The 24,093-nt window shown below is 43.6% G+C and overlaps 2 protein-coding genes across 2 annotated transcripts in view; one reads left to right on the plus strand and one right to left on the minus strand.

Annotated features, from left to right (window-relative positions):
• Positions 1-3,428: 3,428 nt before the first annotated feature.
• Positions 3,429-4,212, plus strand: SAYSD1 (SAYSVFN motif domain containing 1). Its single transcript, XM_069800372.1, has 2 exons — positions 3,429-3,612; positions 3,695-4,212. The coding sequence occupies exons 1-2, from the start codon at positions 3,454-3,456 to the stop codon at positions 3,983-3,985; spliced, it is 450 nt and encodes a 149-aa protein (XP_069656473.1). The 5' UTR covers positions 3,429-3,453; the 3' UTR covers positions 3,986-4,212.
• Positions 4,213-6,457: 2,245 nt separating this feature from the next.
• Positions 6,458-24,093, minus strand: part of GLP1R (glucagon like peptide 1 receptor) — an 85,416-nt gene continuing 67,780 nt past the window's right edge. The window contains exons 8-14 of the mRNA XM_069800373.1: positions 23,434-23,494; positions 19,235-19,304; positions 18,424-18,512; positions 15,405-15,543; positions 14,472-14,513; positions 10,872-11,031; positions 6,458-9,871 (exon numbers count right to left, since the gene is read on the minus strand). Coding sequence (XP_069656474.1) covers positions 9,762-9,871; positions 10,872-11,031; positions 14,472-14,513; positions 15,405-15,543; positions 18,424-18,512; positions 19,235-19,304; positions 23,434-23,494 — 671 coding nt within the window. The 3' untranslated portion in view covers positions 6,458-9,761. The remainder of the gene's footprint in view (positions 9,872-10,871; positions 11,032-14,471; positions 14,514-15,404; positions 15,544-18,423; positions 18,513-19,234; positions 19,305-23,433; positions 23,495-24,093) is intronic.

Below are 24,093 nucleotides of genomic sequence, written 5' to 3' on the forward strand. Positions count from 1 at the left end.
GAGTTGTGACGGAAATATTAATTATTCTGCTCTGTCCATGTTTTAATGTGTTTAAATATAGAGCATTTCAGCATATAAAGCAGTAACGTAAGTGCTAGTACCTCAGCACCTTTTAGCATGCACTGCTGAATACATAAATGTACACATTTTGAAACCACACAGATGTAAAAATTTGCAATTCAGAACCTAAAGTAGTTCAATAAAAAGACAGACAAAAATGTCCTTTATGTCTAAAGGCAAAGTACCCTGCTGCTGCTATTTTAGGAAAGAAAATTAATGACCATTTTTTACAAAGGAAGCAGCTCTTCTCTGCAGTTTAGAACTGATTAGTAAATGGATATGCAGAAAGCTCTGTATGGAATTAGACAAGTATGAGTCTGTGCACTTCAATCTATTTTATACATGTTTTCCAAGACCTCAACAACTAAAGCTAATGCTCCCTCAGATCTATTGAACTAGGTCATTAAATTAATAATGGGCTGCCCTTCTGTCTGCACTTATGGCACTTAGCAAATCAGCGTGTGTGTGTATGTTCATCTCATGAAGGAGAAGGCTCCTGCCAATGAATTAGATTAATCCATCAAGAGAATTAATGTGACTTGATTACTGTTGATATCTGAAAAAGCTAGCACGCAGGAACAGATATCTGCATCTGTAGGAAGTAAGCAACAACACTCCAAACCATTGAGCAAGGCCCTGCACCTCTACTATTGAATAAAGAGGTTGCTGACACCAAGACGTGGTGATGGGCTGCTGATGTGATAAATGCAAAGTGTGCCACACCATCTGAATGTTCCTATCAATGCTTAGCTTAACTGAGTTGGGTTGGTATTTTGCCACAAATAGTTCTAACTCCTTCTGTCATGCAAAAATATTTCCCCAAATTAATTTTCAGTTCTCTTGCTTCCTTAAATAGCAAGAAAGAGCAGAGGCACTTGAAAATTAACTAAGAAAAACTCTGCAGCCACTCCCAAAAGTAAAAAATCGACTGCACTTTGGACACGGCTTTGACAGTTTTGCCAGTTCTTTCAGCAGCTACTCTATCTCCTTCAGTTCTCTTGCTGATGGAGTGCCATAGCCAAGCTTATTAATGGTTTGGAAGTTCCCGATTACTGAAAAAGTAGTCCCTTAAGCCAGTGATAACTAGCTGAGAGCAGAATGCAAAGATACTTCTGTATCATAAATATTAAAATATAATGAAAAGTTTATAACTGGGATAAGGGAGAAGGTTTCAAAATTACTGAAGTGGAAATATATAAAGAACAACAGGTTTTCTTCTTGGAAGAGAGAAATATGCATGTGGACTTCTTTGTATTACAGACATGACAATTATGATTTTCCATGAAACCAAGTTAAAAAAATCACAAGCATTTAAAGTGATCTTAATGCTGCCTCCTAAAAGTTGATGGGCAGTTTGAGAATTTCATTTATCAAGAATGAAGCATTAGAGATCTACCAACAGCACCCAACACTTTTGATTAATCATTTTACTTAGCTGCAGCAAAGGAGAGCAAGACTGGGCTCATAGTCTCACACCTACAAAAAGACTATGTTTGATTTTTCTCATACATAGTAAGAAAGGCATGAAGCAACTCAAGAGTCCCAGAGAAGTGTTCTTCAACCTCTCTGAGGTCTCTCTGCCCTCCCAACCACTGGCCGAGGATCCAAAGACTGGGCTTGGTGAGCTGCCCAGGACCTTTGCAAGCATTGGGGTAGGGAACAAATTGTCCAGATGGTTTGTTAAACAAACAAACAAAACTAAGTGTCTATTCAATGAAGCTGTTAGTCTAAAAACAGGATATATTGAAATAATTTAAGACTTTATGGATACAAATTTTTTCAGGTATTTGTCTGCAGTGGAACACTCATTTACAGATGAGGTTACTGTAGTGCACTTAGGCTTCAAAAGCATGATACATGGGACTCTTTTATTTGTTTCCTAACAATACACGGCAATATAGGTAGCCTGACACAGCCACAAAATAGCTATTTGAATGCACAATAGCAAATACATACTAAACCCAGTAAATTTTGAATAAAATGTGACAGCATGTAAATCACTGGGTGTGGCTTGCAAAGGTGGTAGGTATTAAGCTCAGGTATAACCATCAGTTTGACTAATGATGCATACAGAACATAACATGTGGAATTACCCAGCACTTCTTGGAGGAGCTGTTTTCATGAACAGTAGAACAAAAGGAAGGAAAAAAAAATCAAAATAACATAATGTCCTGTGCAGGCTATCTTAAAACATTCTGGACTGTTATTTCAAAATCAAATTTCCACAAATAAAGAGAAAAATGTCGTTCACTGTGGCACTTTCCGCAAAGTCGGAAGGTTAAAAGAAAGTTATTTGGTAACCGAGCATAAAATAGGCATTTGAAAAATGATTTAGCTGGAAAAACCACAATTTTTTCCACATTAAGATAACTTAAGAACACCCAAATTGATTTTTATTAGACTTCTCATATTCACTTCTGAGCTGACACATGCATGAGATATTCAGCCCTAAAGGTCACTTCTGAGAAAGCTATAAGTAACTGGAAACAGCAATGCAGGATGAAAAGATGTCTCTTCCCTAACGATTACTGCTGGAGTGTGATAAATATTTTACTCCTAAGGCTAAGAGCCGGCTCCTGTAAATAAATTTCTATTTCTTAGCTGCACTGATAACTGAAAGATGAGGTGACACAGCTGGTTTTCCCGATTTTGAGTTTTTGTTTAAAGAGAGGGTGGGACAGCCCAACCTGGTTTTAGCAGACATTGGTGCTGAGGGGGCCTGGGTTGGAGGGAGCCCACCGCGTGCTTCTCCACGGACAGGAGTGGCTGGCTCCTCTTGTACCTCTGAGAGCAGGGCCTGCTGGCCATGCCCAGCGCGGGTGCCCTCCTCCTCCATGTGGCCCCTTCCCAGGCTGCTCAGCGCTTTTCTAGAATGGCCGCTTGAACACTCAACGCAAGTGTCGCTCCTCACCCCGGCTGCTAGCGTCTCATTCGCCCTCTCTGGGCTTTGGTCACCCCATGCTTTATTCTCTCCTTCTCCTTTTCCTTTTGGTGTCAACATCAGTCATTAGGGTTCAAATATGAAAAAATCAAAACAAAAGGGGAACGCCTTTGGCGGCTTACAGCTTTTCTCCAGAGCTAAACGGCTGGCTCTGCTATCAGTTGAGAAAAGGAAAGGCGGGGGGTAGCTGGCTGGCTGTGGCTGGCTGTGGCTGCCTGTGGCTCCCTGCGGAGGGGGCCTAGGCCTCTGCGAGCAGCCTCGGTTTGGGGTTTAGCCGGCCCAGCAACCCCTTCGCTCCGCTTTTCACCCCGGCCCCGCCACCCGCTCGGACCCGCCCCGCCCCGCAGCGCGGCTCGCGCGCGCGCGCTGCCGGGCAACCTCTGCCCCGGGGGCGGGGCGCTATTCGGCCTCGCCCCTTCACCGCCCCGTCACCGGCCCGGCGCGGCGCGGCCATGTCGGGCGCCGTGGAGCGGCGGCTGGCAGAGTTCCGCGCCGCCCGCGGCAGCGCCGCCGCCTCGCCGCGCCCCGCGGAGCCGCCGGGAGAGGCCGCGGCTGCAGAGGCCGCCGCGGGACAGCGGGCCGCCGCGGCGGGCCCGGGCGGCGGCGTTCAGGTGAGCGCCGAGGCGGGCAGGGCGGGCGCGCGTGGCGGCGGGTCGCTGCCCGACGCCACGTCTCTCGCTGCCGCCTCCACAGGCCCGGCCCGGCGGGGCGGCGGCTCCGGTGCGGGCGCGTCCGCTGCTGCTGAAGGTGCTGCTGTGGGCGGTGCTGCTGGCGCTGTTCGCGGAGGTGGAGCTGGGGCTGCCCTACTTCGTGCTCTCCCTGCTCTACTGGATGTACGCCGGCACCCGCGGCCCCGCCGAGCAGCGGCGGGGCGAGCTGAGCGCCTACTCCGTCTTCAACCCCGGGTGCGCCGCCATCGCGGGGACGCTGACGGCCGAGCAGCTGGAGCGGGAGCTGCATTACCGGCCCGCCGCCGGGAGGTAGCGACCGGCCCGGCGGCGGCCGAGGGAGCGCCTGGGCTGGCGGGGACAGCCGCTTTGCTGGGGCGGCCCCCGCTGCCTCCGCCCCTCGTACCACGGACCCGAGGCGGGGCTGGGGGAGGAGGAGGAGGACAAGGGGGGTATTTCTATGCAAAACGCCGCTTGCGCCTTACTCCTGGCCCGGTTTCCCCAGGCGCGGTCCGGTCCCGAATAAAGCCGTAGCAAAGCGTGCGCTCAGGTCTCGTTTCCTGGCGGGGGCGGGGGCCGGGGCCGGGGCCGGGGCCGGGGCCGGGGCCGGGCAGCTGGCAGCAGACCCACGGCACGGCTGCTGGTTTCGCTGCTGTGGCAGCGGCACCGAGAGGCACGGCCTTCTCACAGCTGTAGCTGTTGGCGTGTCAGCGGGTGAATTTGTGCTCCTGATGGCCTTTGCCACCGGTAACGGGAAGGCCGGCGTTTGATGACACCTTTAGTAGCACCGCCAGCACTGGCTACAATCCTCTTTCTGAAGAAAAGACATGAGGCACTATCAGTGTACCTAAAATAGGTGGCTGCTTCTGTTCACACTCACATCTCTCCTCTAACACAAACATCTGATGTTAATGCATGTTCCCTGTTTGCTTCATACTACAGTTTTCATCAGCTGTAGTGTAAGCAAAAAAGACTTACTATTATTCCTGGCAGTTAATACATGTTTTTCTTTAAATGTCATTTTGAAAAAAAATTAGGGTGAGTGTGCCGCAGATGTGGAAATGTAAGAGGCCCTCAGATGGCAGGGGATTTGTCCTGTCATTCGATACAGTCCTTTTAGCACAGCACAGCTGATGATGCTTCTCATCATCATCCCACAGACTGTCAGGTGTACTTGTATGATACATTGGTATTTGTACTATAGAGATCATTGCATTAAATCATTAAGTCACAGTGAAGAGCAGCTGGTAGAGCTTGTGCTTATGAGGACTGAATTGAGAAGAAAAGTAAAAAATTTGTCTTTCAAATCCTGTTTCCTTATGCCTTTTCTAATTTAAGTTACACACAGTGTTCAGGCTTGACTTACCCCATGTTCCATCATTGGTTGGGGAAAAAAAAGTGTTCTTTATTGAATTTAATTGGAGTGGAAAGAGAATAGTAGATTAAAGCACAAGTAGTATGTTTAACACTGCTAAGCATCTCTCAGGAGCTCTCCACAGCGCTCTCTTAGCTTCTAGTGTTGATCTCTTGTCCAAGTTCCAAATGCTGCTATTTAAAACCAAGGACAGAATTTTTGGATTTGCACAAATTCCACCACCCTCTGGTAAAAACCCCTTAGTGTTCTCACTATTCTTACTGATTCCTTCTGACTCTACACAAGTAGTATGCTGCATTTTGGTTTTGATTACCATAGCCTCTGCAGGTTCAAAGGCCTTTTTGTAGTGGAGATAAAGTTGCAAATATAAAGCTTTGTTTCTTTGGGAGAACCATGAACTGTGAGTCTTTCCATTCTTAGACAGTGTTCTTCTAATTAGAGAGTAAGTAGTAGTCAAGTGACACTCAAATACAGCAGTGTCATGGTTTAAGCCCAGCCTGCAACAAAGCACCACGAAGCTGCTCACTCACTCCTTCCCCCGTGGTGGGATGAAGAGAAAATACAAAGAAATGCTCATGGGTTGAGACAAGGAGAGATTACTCACCAATTATGGTCATGGGCAGAGAACAGACTCAAGTTGGGGAAAAAAAAAATTAATTTAATTTGCTACTGAACAAATAAAAACCAAGGATAATGGGAAGTAAAACCAAATCTTAAAAAACACCTTTCCCCTACCCTTCCCTCCTTCCTGGGCTCAACTCCACCCCCCGATTTTCTCTACCTCCCCCACAGGAGGACAGGGAGTGAGGGTCAGGGTCAGTTCATCACACATTGTCTCTGCTGCTTCTTCCTCCTCAGGGGCAGGACTTCTCACTCTTCCCCTGTTCCAGTGTGGGGTCCCTCCCACAGGAGACAGTTCTCCATGAACTTCTCTGCCATGGGTCCTTCCCACAGGCTGCAGTCCTTCACAAACTTCTCCAGCATGGGTCCTTTCTGCAGGCCACAGTCCTTCAGGCACAGGCGGCTCCAGTGTGGGCTTTCCCATGGAGTCACGGCCATCTTCGGGGGCATCTGCCTGCTCCAGCGTGGGCTCCTCCACGGGCTGCAGGTGGGCATCTGCTCCCCCACTCACCTCCATGGGCTGCAGGGGGACAGCCTGCCATCTCACCACGGGCTGCAGGGGCATCCCCTCCTCTGGCACACCTCCTCCCCCTCCTTCTTCACTGACCTTGCTGTCTGCACAGGGGTTTCTCTCACATTCCACTCCCCTCTCCACTGCCCATAGACACTACCACCATCGCTGACTGGGTTGGTCTTGGCCAGAGGTAGGTCTGACTTGGAGCCAGGGAAGCTTCTAGAAGCTTCTGTAGCCCCTCCCCCACACAAACCCAAAACCACCAGTAAGTGACAGAATTTTGTGAGTTGAAACTTTATTCACAAGGATAAAAATAAACATAAGTGTAACATTTATGTGGAGTTGATAATCTGACAACTTGTATGGTTAGAGTCTGTGGGTGTTTTTTAAAACAAGGAAATATATGCAAATAAATATTAAATATAAGGTAATATCCATGAAATTCTAAAACTTTATAGCAGCAATGCTGGAAATAAAGTTTTCATTTGCTATAAACTAGTTATGTTATGTTCAGGTAAATTTATAGACTCTTCTATTTACTGCTTCATGAAACAAGTTACCACAGTAGGTGAGCATGAAGCTGAAAGGCACAAGAAATAAAAATTCATACGTTCATCTGTTCCAGTGCTTTGTGTTGCTTTGCTTATTTCATGCTACTCAAATAAATGCACATTATAAATTCTGAAATAGAGATGGCATGAATAACAACAAAGGCTTGCAAAAGGTTTTACTGAAGTAGATAAAGTATGATGGAGAAATTGGTGTTTAGGCTTGGCTGAAAGTATTTTGAGAAATACACAGTTACTGTAGTTCTGCTTTGGTGGCAGTTACTTTCACTGAGTTGTTCCCTCAGTACTTAGAGGGGACTTAAAAAGGTTTGAAGAAGTGAGAGCTTAATCAGAGAGGGGAAAAAAAAATTCCACCACAACCCTCTGCTTGGCTAAGATCCCACTTTGTCATCTTATTTTTGTCTTGGATTCTAACAAGGCTGAAGTTACAAAGGCAAGTTTGACATCTGATGCTGGAGCTATTCTTGTGGGGCCAAAGCCCCACAGTTCTTAAGTGACCAGAAGGGGCCAAAAAAGCCTAGTAACTCGCATGTCAAACTGTTGAAAGAATCTTGTGACAGCAACTAAGTACAGGCTTGTCACCACACATATAAATACTCTCTATTCCTATGTCTGTCCTCTTTCATTTGTTATGTATACTTTTTCCAGCATAATAGCGAGTAAAACACTTCTGTAACTTCCTAGCATCACAGCAAAACTATCCTCTTGCTAACAGCTGTGCAAGTAGCAAAAACTTTTTTTCTAGGTTTGCACTCAACTGAGCAGGGCCCTGGAAAACTAGCACCCACTTGTGAATATTCATGAGTGAAATTATTCCCTCCAGGGTGCATTATCATACAGCTGTTAGTTTCATCTGTCATTGTGCTGCCTTTTCATCTACTAGTGACTAACTTTATCAGTCTTTTCCTATTCAAAGCACTTAAGGGTAGATGTTAAATAGAAACATCAAGCATACTGTCTACATACAGGAAGCTAATTAATTAAATTGCAGGACAGCAGTTAACATATGCATGTAGTACTCGGGTATTGTATTGATGGTCACACAACACAGAAGCTAGTTATTAAATTTACAGAAGAACCTGAGGTGCTTGCTTCATTCCAAGGTCAGCTCTGCAACCAATGTTAGGAAGGGAAGGCCTGGAAATGGCCCCTATAGAAGCCAGCATGCTAAACATACATAAGCCAGCCTGTGAACTGTGGTGGATTTCGACAAAGATGTCTGACTTCCCCCTGGAGTTCAGTTACAAGCATTATAGCAGAAGACGGTAACCCATCCTCTCTAATTCAATTCTAACCTGATGACTGCAAAACTAATTCACCCTGTTGGCAATTTGGATTCTAATACAATGATTGAATAATCCCATGCAAAGCAATCTAGCTTCAGGCAGGAAAGATGCTGAATTACATCCCAGAATATCCAGTCCACTTTCTTGGCAATGGGGGCTGTGAATGCAAGTGCAAAGAGAGACTTGAAACTTGTTTTTTTTCTCTCTGCTGAGTAGTCTATCTGCTACGCCGTGGAAGTTACTTATTACAAGAAGTCTATGGACAGGGATATTCTCAGAGCTAGTCTTAGGCACCTTGCCTCTTTGTTGTAAAGGGAGCCCGAATAACAGCTGAGTAAAGATATGCAAAGCCTGTTATTAAGTGATGCAGTGGATCATGTCCTGCTTGTAAAGGTACCTCTGTTTTCCCCCAGCAACTCTTCTAAACATCAGGGAGGGTAACATCAATAGCAGTGCAGATGCATTCACTGCAAGAGCCCTCGCAGTTTTAAACAGACAAAAGCCTGCTGAGTTTAGGATAGTGTCGGGGGGGGCGGGAATTTTTTGAATCCCGCTGCTGGCAGGCAGGCTGTGGAGGAGGAGGAGGAGGAGGAAGGCAGCCCACCCCGGGCGGGGCGGGAGCTGTCCGCCGTGCTGAACCCGCAGCCCGCTCCAAAGCGGCCTTCCGCCGCCGCGAGAGCAGCGCCTCGCGGGCGTTTCGTGTCAGGAGAAAACGAGCACGGCTGGAGGAAAACCAAAAGTGAGCCCACACTGTGAACTACGGAATCTCTTCCAAGTAGGTGAAGTCTGCTAAGACCAGCTGCGTGTTTGCACCCAGAAGAAGCGGAGTATAGCTTAGAAGGAAAATGTCCTCTTGAAGCACAAGTCATTATCCTGTCCCCGTTAACACCTCTGCACTCACTGGACAGGCAGAGTACCATATAAAATTGGATTGGCTGTGCATTCAGGGGATATTTCCATTCGTGTCAACAGAGATAACACGCAGCTATTAATAGCAGAAGAGGCCCCTACCAGATACTGGGTTTGGTTTATTATTTTCAAGTGAAGTTTAAAAAGAGCAGTCAGGAATGTACACCACACTGCCTGCCGTATTGACAGACACTGGGGATGCTGTTCTGCACCTACTCAGAAAACAGGTAAGCATATTTTCAACTTTAGCTTTGGGAAACTCTTACTACAAACTGATTCTTCCCTAAAACGCATGTTGTGTCCCACAAAGTTCTTTTTTTCTAGAACTGGTGATAGCACCTAACCCTATCCCCATAAAAATCTAAATGTATTTTTTGGCAATAATCATATTCTGTGTCGTTGTAATTTAATCAGTCAATCACTCAGTTCACCCACTCAACAGTAATAAGCCATTGACCCTGTGGTTTCAGACTGGATCAATGCTATGCTTAAGTTTTAGACACCTGGAGGCCTTGTGTGCGAATAGGAAGAAACTCTTTTAACTTACTTTAGACATGATCAATTTTTCCTCTGATGTGTTGATTACATTAGCAGATTGCTTTCCCTAGAAACCTTTGTCCAACAGCCTGCAGGCAATGAGCAGCATATGCTTAAGTTTCTTGCTGGAAATGGCATACTTAAGCCACTTGCTTGGGTATTTAAGGGTTTTCAGGTGTATTATACAGTTCATTGTTCTCAGTCTGATGCACCTGCAGAAATCTTAGCTGAATGTGGCCTGACAAGTGGCAGCGTAGACACTACTGCCTACCGTGCCTCCACTACTGATGCTGTTGGCCGGACACTTCAGAGGTTTCATACTGCTGTCTCTTTGGACATACAGATGTTCCAACCTCCAGCGCTCCCAGCTTTTCCGAAACTCCATCTGAACCTAACACAATCAAAGAAGGAAACAAAAGGAATGAATGTAGAACTAATCAGATTTTTAAATGACTCCATTATAAAAGATCAAGGAAAAAATAAAGATACCATACTACTGAGAAAAGCTGGCAATGCTTTAAACCTGCAATATTGCTTCAAATTATCCAATCATCTCATTAATCCATTGTAGGGTATTCCATATTTAAAATAATGACAGCATTCACTTTTACTTGTAGAAATAAAGCTCTTTTATGCGCCAGGAAATCTTATCTTCATTATTTTATTCTAAATTGTATTCAGCTGCAATACTGAACATACTCTATGCCCTACCAGTACTAACAATTAACTTGATTTTGCTTATCAGCCATGAAATGACTGAAAAGACTGGCTTCCTGCTCAATACTGTCACCATAGGTATTCTTAAGGGCTCTGTTTTAACTTCTGTTTTGATTTAAATAGTGTTATGTCTTGGATTATTTTTGTTCTTTGAATATTTACAGGTTTTTTATTCCATACAAAAATGAAGATTTATTCAGAATTGAAAAACCAACAATTTAGCACGTTAAAGACTGTACTTCCACCCCCTCCCCCCCCCTTTTTAAATAGCAATTACAATATCTCATTCCAGATACTAGCTTTTTTTAAAGCTACAAAATATGCTCATCCAGTCACAGGTTCTGGGTTACACTGTGTAACCTCTGTACTCATCTGGAAGTTTATCCAGGGTCTTGTAACTGCTAAACAAGAACAGAATTTAGATCTTCCTGTTCCATGGACAAAGTTCTTGCCACTTGACTGAAGTAAGAACCTCCATTAGCTTTTAACACGTAAGGCAGAGGACATAAAATTGAACCTTTTTTACTCTAGAAAAAGGCAGGAGTGCAGCTACAGAAATCAATTCATTATGGTATGTACTTCAGCCTGGAAGTAAATTCACTATAGATGGGTCACTCAAGTGAGCCTTCTCTGGAGAGTTCCTTTTTGTTTCCTTTTAAGGGTCCAGTACTGACCACCAAGAGACTGAATAGGTTGATAGCAGTTCCAGCGCAGGCTTGTCATCATACCCAGGCTGCTGAAACCTTCATACTCTGAGGGAAACATCCTAGGGAACCAGCTGTTGTATGTCTTCTCTGCTTGTTCATTATGAAAAACTGAATCTGGGAGGCAGCCCTAAAAAAGGAGCAAAGCCTTACATAACCAATTGTCTTCCCTTGGTGGTTACCTCTAGCAGTGCTTGTCAGCTCTGGGCTACAGCCCTCGTACTGAATACTGTCCTGGTGGGAACCAGCTGCATCTCTGCATTTCTAACAACAGAATCTGTCCCTCCGGTATCACAACAAAATGGGTCAGAAGGAAAGATGCTGAGATAGAAGCTTCTGTTTTACCATGATAACTGTGGGTCATTGTGTCAAAAGCTGCGCAAAGACACCAGAAAAAGACAGTATCTCTGGCATAGCTTGGCATAGAAGAATGAGGGAGAACAGCCCGATAAAGACAGAAAGGAAACAGTGAGATGCAGGGACTATACTGTCTGCAGGAGAAGAATTGACCGTGTTACCACCCCAGTACTTGCTACCTTTGGTGGGCATGGAAAACAGCTGGTTTAATAGGCAGCACTGGGAAAAAGCAGTTGTAGACATTTACAGGCAGATCCTGAAAGAAAGCATGAACCTACTAACTGACAGAATAAGTCAATGAGTAATAGAAATGGGTATGTCAGAATCAATCAAAGGGAGGAAATGAGTCTTCAGTCTGGCTGGACACGACAGGCTGTATCCTAGAGCTACGATACAAATAGCCTGCAAGACTGAATGAGAAGACCTGAGCAAAAGACTATAAGAATGGATCTGAATAACAGAATATTAGTTTTCTCTCCAGAGATTAGGAGAAGGGTAAAGAACAGCTCTGCTGTCCATGTTGAACTGAGTTTTTTGCCTAGACGGCTGTGAATAGGGAATAGGTTAAGATTTATTTTGTAAAGAGGCAGCTCTTGAGCACGCAAGCAGATCTACAGATCTTTCAGCAAAATAATTAGCCTAGTAACTTCCATGTGTGGATAAGATGCCCCAGAAATAAGCTATACAGGGAAAAGGGAACCAAGAACAAAACTCCCATGAGAAAGGGGATGAAGGAAAATTTTTATGTAGAGTATTTTGAAAGAGAAAGGGAAGAGGTATGAGAACTTGGAAAAGATGGTCATGGGGGTTAAAGGTGGAGAAGGCTTCTCACAGAGAGCAGCTGATTGGGCTTAATGCAGCTAATGGGCAAGGATGTTGAGAATGTGGCAATGAATCTGGAATCTGATTACAAAAAAGTTCAACTTTGGCAAAAAAGCATCTCAACAAATCATAGTGAAAGGAAAATAGGTCTGAAACAGGATGGAATGGAGCTGGTGGAGGCATTCAACCGGTAGTCTGTATAGAGAATGGAAAGAGGGAAGATAGGGCAATAATTAAAAAAAAATCAGGAGTTCTGGAGTCAAGACAGATTCTTTAAGGTAGAAGGGAGTGACGTGTACTTCCATTGTGATAGGAAGGAGGCAAAAACGAGAAGCAAGACTACAGAGAATGAAACCCAAACCAGCTTAAACTAATTCTGGTGGAAAGAGGCAGCCTCTCTGTGGTTTAGAATATTTCTTATAGAAAGCATCAATAACTGCAGATAAACTGGTCATATTAAGCCCAGCTCATTTTGCAAAAAACATTGGTGATAACAGGCAATCTAATGAGACCATGCTGTTGGCTTCAGAGCAGTATCAGAAAAAATCTAAAATCTTTCAGGTGAAATATGAACATATTTTAATGTTTTTCCATAAGTAGATACTAGAAAAGGACATTAATATCACTTCTAGCTTCATTTCTACTCTTGATCTGGCACCAGGACTTGCAAAAAACTTTCATTCTGTACGGTTAAGAAAAAAGAAAAGGAGTCAATGGGTCACAGACAAAAATAAAAATATAGACCATATTGCAAACAAGGATAGTCTTTGGGCACATATAGTCTGTCAGAAGAAAAACAGTTTCTCATTTAGTTTAGGGAAGAAATAGAAGAGACTTGACCTAATCAAACTCTTTACATGGATTTATTTTATAGATGCCGATGACTGGGCTTGACAAAATCCTTCTCCCTTCTTCTAACGAGAGTTTGAACAAGCAAAATAATTCATCCTAGATTGTCTGCCAGCTTTCTGTGAAGCTGAGCACACCGTGGTTAGATTTTACGAATTACATTACAAAGGCAAGAGAACTATAGCAACAAGAGATTTGAAGGACCTCTTAGAAACGTAGGTAGGCTACTTCACAGTAAGTTCCCTCAAATGAAACAAGCCTACCTGTTTCAGGGTTTGTAATAAAGTTTAGGCTGTGATGTAACTTTGCCCCTGTATCACATGGAGGAAATTATTGGGCATTACTCATGAGAGGCCCGGCTGCAGCTGCACAGGGGATGTATGAGCAAAGGCCAAATTGAATCAAAAGAAATACATGATGCACCAGCAGAGGGTGCTGCATTTTAGGATTGAAGTACACCTGTAAAGCTGTACAAGGGATTTGAAACAAATATTGTCTAATTCATGCTTGAGCAAAGCCTGCTGCTACCCACCTCTTACTTTTCTAAGTAGTACAATTAACACATTCACTTAAACAAAATCTTACCGACAAGCTACAAAAGTGAAGTCTCCTGCAGGGCTTAATTCAGGTGCCTGCTGCTTTTCTGTTGACTCCAGCCTGGCCATAATGACACAAGTAGAACATTTTTCCATTGATTCCAATTCCTTGATGAGGCCTATCTCTCAATAGGTGATCTTGAATTACTGTGTCATGTTTAAAAGTAGATTTAGCATGAGTGTAAAACACTTTGATGTGCATTGAACTTAATAATGGGCTGCCAAATTAATAGTGTTTGCTTCCTTTGAAAACCTGGCTGCTGACTGAAGGAATAATAATAATCACTTAGAAGGTAATATGAAAGATTCCTGCAATAGTGAAACAGAGTAATACTCTTTCCCCCAACAGGGCTGGGATTCAGCAGAAGCCATAGAAGATGGTACTTGCAATCAATTAACTCAAAGCCCTGGCTACACTTCTTCTGGGCCTGTGGGAGAGCTCACCACTCCATGAAGTTCAGTTAGAATGAGAGCAATGATGTCTTCAAGTAGCTGGGCCACAGGGAAACCAAACGAAACTGAACTAAATGGGCATTAGCCAAGAGGACTCTCCAACCTCACCAGCCAGCTGAGCTCGGTTCTCAGAGTAAAACGGGCTCTACTCTGACATTCACCAACACAAGCAAGCAGCTCTATGAGACAGATTAAGAAAAGCAGCTATAATTCTTAATAAAGGAAAAGCTCCAGCAGCGCAAACTATACAATTGTGAGCAAGACAACTTGCAAGATTTCATGTCTGCAAATAGTGGCCCTGAATTATACTGCCTGAATTCCTTCCAACAACATTTGTCTGAGGACTTATCCTGTGTAGCTGTACAGAGAAGGGTCTGTAAAAAAAGTAAAAGTCCTGAGCAAGGACAGTTTAGCAGTTCAAGACCATTTTTCATTTCCTTTTCCTATAGTGAATGCTGATAAGGCAAACTGGAACAACTAGCATCTCTCTTACCTCATTATTGATGAAACAGTAGAGAATTGCAACCATCAGCCCCTGAAATCAACAAAAACAAGAAGAGCAGTGAGCAGAGCACTTTCCTTGCTTTGCCAAACAAACATGCAGAGGGCTAGAGGCTCTACACTGGCATGTCCCATAGAAGACTGAAAGATGGAGACAATTTGTGGTCCCTGGCAGCTCTGATGGCAGAGGATAGGTTTGACCAAACTATGTCTCAAAGCACATGATCTTAGGAAAAATGAGTTACTGTTCTCTTCAACCTATTATTTTTTTCTAAAGATTCCTTTTCCCTTCTTTTTCCTTACCTGGTTTCAAGTTATAAACTCTTCGTAAGTGAACAATTCATAGGGATCTTAAATACAGCTCTGTGCTTGATAAACAGAAAATGAGTGGGTGAGCAGGGAAACTAGAAGAGTAACAATTCCCTTAGAAAATGAGACTCTTTTGAAAATGCCTTACCTAAGGCAACAGCTAAATAAAAATCACAGTAAACCTACATCCTCCTCACATGCAGTTACAGCTGTAGACAGCTACCTTTCACAGCACAGATTTTCCAAGGAGTATCAAAAACACCGGAGAAAGCACAACATTTGCTTTCAGCAATGCCATTATACAATTACAGAAAATCACAATTTCATTATTGCCTTGAGGTGTCCCATAGGAAGTAGATATTCATACATGGGTAGGAATACCAGTTTATTGTAGCATATTTAAGACACTGAAAATAAATTAAGTGACACTAACATCTAAGTTGACTATTAAAAATTAGTCCTCATACTTTCCCTTCCACTGTCATAATCCTGTAATATCCAGTGCTAAATTGAGAAATACAAAGAACAGGGAACATGCAATGAATGAGAGAGAAAGCAGGTCCCCAAACAGCAGTCAAAAAATATCTCATGCGCATGGGTACAGTGTGAGTGCTACCTGGAAGGAAGCAAAGGAGAGCTCAGTAAAAAGTTTCACAAAGCGCAGCATCCCTCTGGCATGCTCGTCAGTAATAAAGGCAAAGATGACCTCATGGGTCCCCAGCAGTGGGATCAGAGTCAACGTAGACTTAGCCAGCCTAAGATCACAAAGAAAGAAAAAAATACAATGCCACTGAGTAGATCATTCTTGATCCCAATGATCACTGGGAGTCACTGTTTTTGCATTCTGCTTCTGACACACTGTCAACTTAGGTAAGTCACTGCACCACTTTGTGTTGCAGGGTCCTCCTCCAGAGGCTGCAGGGGAAAAAAAAAAAAATCCTCAAAATAACCTTAGTAGGTTTCAACATGCCACTCCATTGCAGACCACTTGCTGCTGAGAGCAAACCTCTGTATTCAGCTACTGGCTGTATTTCACCTGGAAAATCTTCTTCCAAACTCAGGAGGAGGCCATGTGCTTTCTTGTACCTGAGATGTCTTCTTGTGTATCCTTTTCCCCATCTGTAAGTGGGAAAGATGACCAAAACCTACCTTGTTGATAGCCTGAAAGAAACAGCTATCAATAATTGGAATCTTTTAAAAATACCCTGGCAAATGGAGGAGTACTTGCTATTCCTTCCCACATCTGAGGTGTGTTAAATCTTCAAAACACTGTAACTAACCATAAATGCAGAACACGTTGTAAAAGCAGTTAAACTGTCTTAAAAGTGAGCAATCACTCTGTGATTTAAATGGCAAGTTCAAAGACACAGCTAGCAAAGGAAAAAAAGACAAACTAACCTGAAACAAAACATTTTTCAGCTGTGAGAGAGCAATGCTCAGGGATACAACAACAGGAAAACATTCACAAGAATGGTCCTTAACTCTCTTTTGATAGACATACGTGCTAGTCACCCAATAGCATAATGAAAGATACCTGAGCCTCACATGGGAGTTTATAGGGCTATCCTGGGCCACAGAAACTATCAACATCTCACAACAACATGTCTTGAGACAGTTTGGTAGATACAAAATCACTCAACTAGCAGGGCTGTCAGTAGATCTTGTGTGCCCTCCTAAGGCTGTTGGCTGCTATTCTGAATCATGTAATCATTCAGACTGGAAGGGACCTCTGGAAGTCTCTGGTCCAACTCCAGTTCACAGCAGGTTGGTTACTCAGGGCTGTGTCCAGCCAAGTTTTGAGTATCTCCAAGGTCCTCCACAGCCCCTCTGGGCCTCTCTTCCAGCGACCGACCACACTCACTGTGAATTTTTTTTCACCTCTGACATGCAATTGGAATTTCTCTTGCTGTAACTTGTAACCTTGTTCTTTCATTATGCACCTCTGAAAAGTGTCCACCTCCATCTCCTATATAACCACCATTAGGTAGCTGAAAACTGCAATTAAACCCTTGCTTAGCCTTCTGTTCTCCAGACTGAATAAACCCAGTTTTCACCAGCTCCTTCTATGTCACCTGGTCCAGCCCCTGAACTAGCTTGGTGAAAAACTGATACAAGTCCCATGGGGTTGGAGGGACAGGACACACTGTCTTTCTTGTACTGGGGAACCTCAACCTGGACATCAGAAGCAGTCTCACAAGTGCTGAATGGAGGGGATGGTTGACCTTCTGGCTATGCTCTTGCTAGTGCAGCCCAGGATGCAGTCAGCCTACGCTGTCACAAGGGCACACTGCTGAATCATTGTCCTCCAGCATCCCTGGGTCTGTAAAGTTGCTTTCTCCCCAGTCAGTGGCCATCCTATACTTCTGCATGGGTTTATTACATACCAAGTGCAAGGCTCCTGTCAGCCCATCCACTGGCCTGCCAATGTCCTATATACACAAGGACCAAGGGCTGGTGAATCACAGCAAGTACTGAAATTGAGCAGTTTACACATACAGGTAAGCAGAAATGCAGATCTCTAGTGGATCTAGGCAGACCATTGCATTAGAAGTGGGACTTGTTTAAACGAGCAGCTTACCAGCAAGTCTTGTGATGGAGGCTCTGCTCCACCACCACCTGCCTGAGATAAGAGGTAGAAGTGGGAGGCTGACACTGAATTGGCTCTGGAGACACCACTTGCATAAAAAAGGGGAGTTGTGTAGGTGTACAGCAATCCCCTAGCTTATTTCATGAATGCTAATTGTTCTAGATGGGATATTTGGAGAGCTCTGCCTTAAGCAGGAAGCCATAGAAAGTGCTATGAAAAGGCTTCCTGGGTAATTAAGACCTCCCTAAAAAAAATCCTTTCCCTGAGCAAGGGGAGAAGTTTCTCCACAACTCCAGTCCTTCTGCAGAGAGAAGAGATTTGCTGCCATACTGAACAGCGAGCTCGCTCTCTTTGTCAAATGAATGAACAACAAGAGACAGGTGAAGGAAAGACTGGCCTGAGAGCAAAACACTTTCCTCCTTTCTATACACAAACATATCTAAGCTAGTGACTTTCTAGGGCACCTAGACTGGTCCTTGTTTAAAACAACACATTCTAATACAGCATTTGTGTCTTCCCTCCACCCAAAATTTTTTCCACTGTCTTTGAGCAGAAAAGAAGGGGGGACAAAAAATTCTGATACAGGAATCTCTGACTACTGGTCTTATTATCATCAGAAGCATACCAACGAACTGAACTCTTTTGGGTAAAAGACTTCCCCAAAGCTTCTGGCTATAACCACCAACCTCCAGACAGACCACAAAGACTATAGTCTTCATCAGTGAAGAAGGCTGTGTTGCTGGGTAAATCCTTTTCTGACAAAGCCTTTCTGTTTACACAGCAGATTTTTGAACATACAACATGAAGAAATGAATGTACGTGCACGTCTGAGAAATGGCTCACCTGCATCAAACCTTCCTGCTGCTTGCAGAAGTCATGAGGGCAAGGGCTTTCTCCCTTGACAGAGTAAATTTACAGTCAGACTTTTAAATGGCTTCAAGCCATCAGAACTGGAAAATCCTACCTTTGTCAATCCATTCCTTTCATGTACCTCCTTGCCTACTTCCATTTTGATGGGCATGAAGTGTCAGACCACCATATGACATACCTGCATTTTATGTCAGTTTTACACATCAGATTAGCCTGTAGTTTGGAGATGATGATGCATATAACTCTGATAAAGATCAGGAAATTTACCTGGAGAAATGAAAAAAGGATTTATATCATTATCAAGAAACATGTGTGCTTAAGTGTTCAAAAAAGCTGGTTTGTGTATGCATGTGTAGGTCCCTGTGCATCCTGCTACTCTGCAGCTACAGAATTTGCCATGGAACTCAACTCCTTGCTAAGGAACTGTGCTCTAAATACATCCTCTATGAGTGCCCAAATCACCTTTGAAAATGCAGGCACTTCACTAAACAAAGCAGGGGAGCTTACCTACGTCTCCGGGGAGTCAGACATAGTAAAGGTGTGGGCTGGCCCATTTGCCTTGTCTGGAGGTCTGAGACTGACACAGTATTGTGGATGCAGAACATGGCATTTCTCCACACCGTTTGTTGCTCTTCTGTAGCCCAGTACCTGGAACACTATCTTCTGCCTCCCTGTACCACCTGCCATAGCTTTCTGCACACAGGGGAGTTCACTGGATTGCTATGGCATGCTGTTTTGTTATCATGTGCTGCCACTGCAACATGACAACATGTGGCCAAATTAAACAAATAAAATGCTAGTTGGGAATTCCAGTGACAGAAACCAATTTGGTTTCATAAAATCACATTTCTGAATGAAAATGTCAATACCCTCAAAGGTTATTAGCCTTTCGACATGCACAACAGCCATATGCACATCTGCTCTTTCTACTATATCATGTCCTATTCTCCTGGAAATCTGCCAGCTCGCTGCACATGCCCCATACTCACCCCAATGGCAATGAGAATGGGCAGTCTGATGATTAACCAGTAATTCATGTTATAGTTTCTGGTCCAGCAACTAGGAAGATGGCAAAAAGAAGGGTACAAGAAGAAAAAGCTTCAGTACATTACTAAAATCTCCCGCTTTTCATTCTGTCACAGCAATGCAGATGGAAAACAATATTGAGGACTAGATACCAGGAAAGCACATCATGCTGACATGGAAACAGATGCAGTTGCTTCTTAGAAACACTGAATGCTTTGTACTGCTGCAGCTATCACAATCCAACTGGGTACTACTTGCCGGCCTTTCTTGCCCACTAATGGCTAGCTGTCCTCCACAATTTGCTATGAATTATCATCAGTTAATTGTGAAGATTTACTCCATTAAAACCAAGGTCAAATTTGTCATGTGGCTGAAAGGAGATTGGGGGAGTCTGAGTCAGACTTTTCCTGCGTGGTTCCTATCCTCCACTTTCTGCATTATTTTTTGTTGCTCTTCAGTCTCCAGTGTCAGGTCATTTTATTATTTAACTGTTAGCTCTTTGTCCCATTACCTTCCATCACTTTTCTTGTATCAATATTTAGATCAGTCATCTATTTATTTGTCCTTATTAAGGCAGCAAACTCCAGCTCCTTCAGTGTATATGTACAGGTTTCGGGCCCAAAGGGAGTTTTAAAACTTATAAGCAAGTAAAATCAAAAGATGGGAGCAATAGTTCCCAACTTCTCTTGGCCAGCTGAGCCCTCTGCCAAGTAAGTAACATGCTGCAGGCAATGTAATACTTCACTGTCCCTATAAGTCTCATTTTAGCTTTTTAAATTCCTGTGTCCTTGAGCAATATTGGAGAACAATCACAAGAAAAGTGATGCCTGAAAGCCACAGTTTCGGACCACTGGTTCAAAGTGAACTTTACACTGGGGGGTTTGTACATCTAGTTCTTTTAAGTCCCACCCTGGCCACAGCCAGCCACCACCGACTGTATGGTGGGCCATGTGTGCACACAACGGCCCGGGTGTTGGGGTAGCGTTCATATGCCACTTCCCTTGTTCCGCAGAGACAGCATTCTTAATATTTCTATGAAATAACTTTGTTAGCCTCCTGCCAAATTGCTCAGCATTACTCAAAAGCAACAGTCATCAGTAAAGCCAGCAGGCATAAAACTATGAAACAGCACTACAGAAAACATAGGTTCCTTCACAAAACCAGTTCTTCTTCATCTCCAAATCTCATCTGCCAAAACATATATATGCTCAACTTTCCTTAAGGTTTCTTAATAGGCCTATGAAACTTCAGCTTGCGTGATGTTGGTGGAGAGTAAACCCTCCCCACCCTTGTAATGGGACAGTCAACCCGAGAGAAACTAGCAAAACGTGCAGCACGTGGAAAGGATCCATGCTACAACAACACACCCACACATGCTCACAGACTAGAGAGGAAAGTGAAGCACCTTGGCTGTGGCAATTCCACATTCCCTTGCAGGTACTACAAGCCCGGGAAGGGCTCAGGATTTAATTTTTCCTTTCAATCTCAGTTTAATGCATATAACAAGCATATTATTGCAACCAGCAGCTCCACAACCTACAAATCAATTGTATTTTAGATACCAGAGAAAAAGGTGTACATATTGTATGCAGTCAGCATACCTGAGCTGCAATCTGAGTAACAGAAGAACTTCTTAATTGGTACACGTGACTGGGAGCCAGCTTCATGGAGCCTTTAAAATTAATTTTATTTGAACCTCTCAAGACCAGCGGGATAACAGGCATGGCTGGAAGCGGAGTTCTAATTTTCTGACTAGCTGCAGTGGAAGCAGAGGCAATTTTAAAATTTCCTGATAATGACAGAGGCTGAGAAATGATTCTTTACATTAACTCTGCTACATTTCTCTGTGTATTAATTTGCTTCCTGTGGCACACAGCAGTTTTAGCTACTTCTAAATTTATACAAATATGTGCAATAAAAAAGCCATTACAGCCCAATTAAAGTGTCACAGCTATTAAAGTGCCCAGAAAATAAAATTGATAGATCTGTACATGATCTCTTGTCCATTTGTGCTTTCTGGGATTGCCACACTGACAAACACACCAACATCTACTGTGATTGGGATCTATCCCTACAGTTTGCTTAGCACCACTCAGAAGATGCTTGGCAACTAATGGCTTCAGAGCTGTGAAGAGAGAATTGGTCCAGTGAAACAAATGCTACTGGTAAGTTTCTGTCTTTGCTTACCAATCTGGTATGCTTTTTCTAAAAATGAAAACACTAAATTTTTACCTTGAAGAATAGCTGAATGGCTCCATTTTTTAAAAAGTTTGTAGGCTGGCTGGCTTGCTCCCGTAATTAGTTGCAGATAGAAACAAAGATGTGTAAGTATCAGCTCTTTAGGCACAGTCTAATAACTAAGAAGTACAGCTTGCCTTTAGTTTTATTTGTAATCTAGACAAAGTCTTTTTCAATAGCTCAACTTTTTAAAACAGCAGCTGCTTTCTAAAGGAGTTTACACGTGCACATGTAAGGGAAGAAGGAGCCAGTCTCCAAGTAAGTCTTGCAGGCTTCAGTCCTTCATTCAAATGGCTACGTTCACAGGACTGCCTCAAATTCCCAACCCTGACCACATTTACTTCCAGTCATTCCTCATAACCAGGGAAGTACTTAAGTCACAAATGAAATTTAGAGCTTGCTGCACATCCATGGTGACAGCGCTATGGCAAACAGCAAGAAAGATATCCCTGGCTGCTCCAGCAAATGCCCGCCCAAGGCACAGAAATCTTGCCTTTCAGAGAAGCTGCTACATGTGGTTATTTATTGCTGTATTTTACAAATATTTATACAAGATTTAGAAAATTCAATAAGGTGCAAAATTGCCCCTTTTAAGGTCCGCTGAAGGCAGTGAGTGACAGTTTTCCTTAATAGAAAACATAAATCAGCTCTGAGCACTACATAATGTAGGAGGCTCAGCATGAGCACTTTGAATACATTTTCTACATCAATGGGAAGATACGTCCACAGAACGTCGCCTGTTCAGAGGCCATGTGTTGTCTATACCTATTCTGGCAATTTCAACAAAACTTGCAATACATCAGTACAGCCACAATCTTGCTACAGAATATTATCAAGTCAACCTTGAAAAGGAAAGTCAGAAAATCCTAGCATTGCTTAAGCCAGAAAAGGCAGCTTTGACTGAACTTGTTCAGTACTATGAAAGACACTAAAAAAACCCTGGTTCTTAATACTCAGGAACACCAGAAAAAAGTCTGGGGGTGGCTCTGACTACACTGAATTTTCACACTGCAGCATCTCTCCATCAAGGATTGTGTTGGTGGGGAGGGGATTGGAAAAAAAGAAAAAAAAAAAGAAAAAAAAAAGGACCCTCTACAAAAGTGCTGGCTAGGTTATTGGGAAACTAAGTAAGAGGAAGACCCAATAAATAGTACATTTAGAATAAAAAGGAAATAGCATAAAGTTATTTATTTCATCACAAAGAAAGCTACCCAAACATTTCCAGGCAGTCACTGTCACTAAGAAGAGGAAGCCACTTTCCTCCCTTTTGTTTTTTAAAAAACAAACCAACAAACCACAATGCTATTTGGTACACAAAGCATATATAAAGGCAATTTTTCAGAACAGCCACTAAGGTAAAAGTGGACAAAAAGTATTTTGTGTTTTGCAGTAGTCTTGTGTATGGTATAGTTGACTTCAGCAAGACTAACGTAAGCAGACGGAGAATGGGCCTTTATTTTAAGAAGATCTAAATAACAGAAGCTTTAACAAGAACAGGCAATCGCATGTCTGCTGCTAGGCATAAGCTAACCACTACAATCGGAGGCAGAATCCTGTGGGAGGTTTTTGCCTTCCTCAGAAGCACAACTGTAAAGGCTACTGCCAAAGGCATGGTATCAGGAGCGGTCTTGGTTGGGTATGATGACTTCTACTGTTGATAGTGTAACTACAGAAAAACAAAACATACCTTTCCTTAACCTGCAAAAAGATAGATTCATTCAGACATGCAGAAAGTTCTGATCAGAAAGAAACATATGCTCCTTTCTGAAATGTTATGCGAGACCTTCAGACAAAACAGAAGCAATTATGTGAGGTTTCAGCACATTACCAAAGCAAACCACACTGACCAGAAAGCAAACAATGACCTGCTGGTGCACACATACAGCACAAACAAGGTAGCTAGAAAAATCAGAACTAAACCAACCCCTCATCTTCATAAAGGTACTTGACAGTTCCCCAGAGGATAACAAACAGCATTGGCACACCTGGGAAGAAAGGAGACAAGGTTGACACTGACACTGAGAGACAGGGAAAAGCAGAGAGGAGGACAAACCCCCCGCATAATGATAAGCAACATGATTAACTGGTGGCAAGGCTGCAGCTCCTGCCCAGCACAGATGGCTGTCAATGGTAGGAGGAATCTAACCTGCAAGTAACTAATGGATGAACTCACTTTGTCTGGGCCCCCACCTAGCTCCTAATAGGCATGAAAAATGAACAACAGACCATCACCCCCATACTTGGTATATGCCAGCTTTTCCGTGGAAAGTTTCACAGAGGGGCCAAGGGAACGAAATTTCTGGAAGCTGTGCTAGCCGCTATAATCACGCTAGAGGGGAGCGTAGTCTGCTCTGACTGGAGCCTTTCCATCCACATTCCTGCCTGTGGGTCAGCTACACTGTATTCAGGCAGCACCAAGCTCAGGCTGTCTCTTGGCATCGGGCTGGAGCACACTCATCCCCACGTACCCCCAACAGCAAAGGGCACCATGGGCACACGACACATAGCAAGCATGCTCAGGCCTCCCCCACAGAGAAGTCCCAAGTTTGGGCTGCGGTACTGGCATGGACTTGAGCAGCTGCAG

This window comes from Haliaeetus albicilla, chromosome 13 (genome assembly GCF_947461875.1).
Source record: "Haliaeetus albicilla chromosome 13, bHalAlb1.1, whole genome shotgun sequence".
NCBI classification, from domain to species: Eukaryota; Metazoa; Chordata; class Aves; order Accipitriformes; family Accipitridae; genus Haliaeetus; species Haliaeetus albicilla.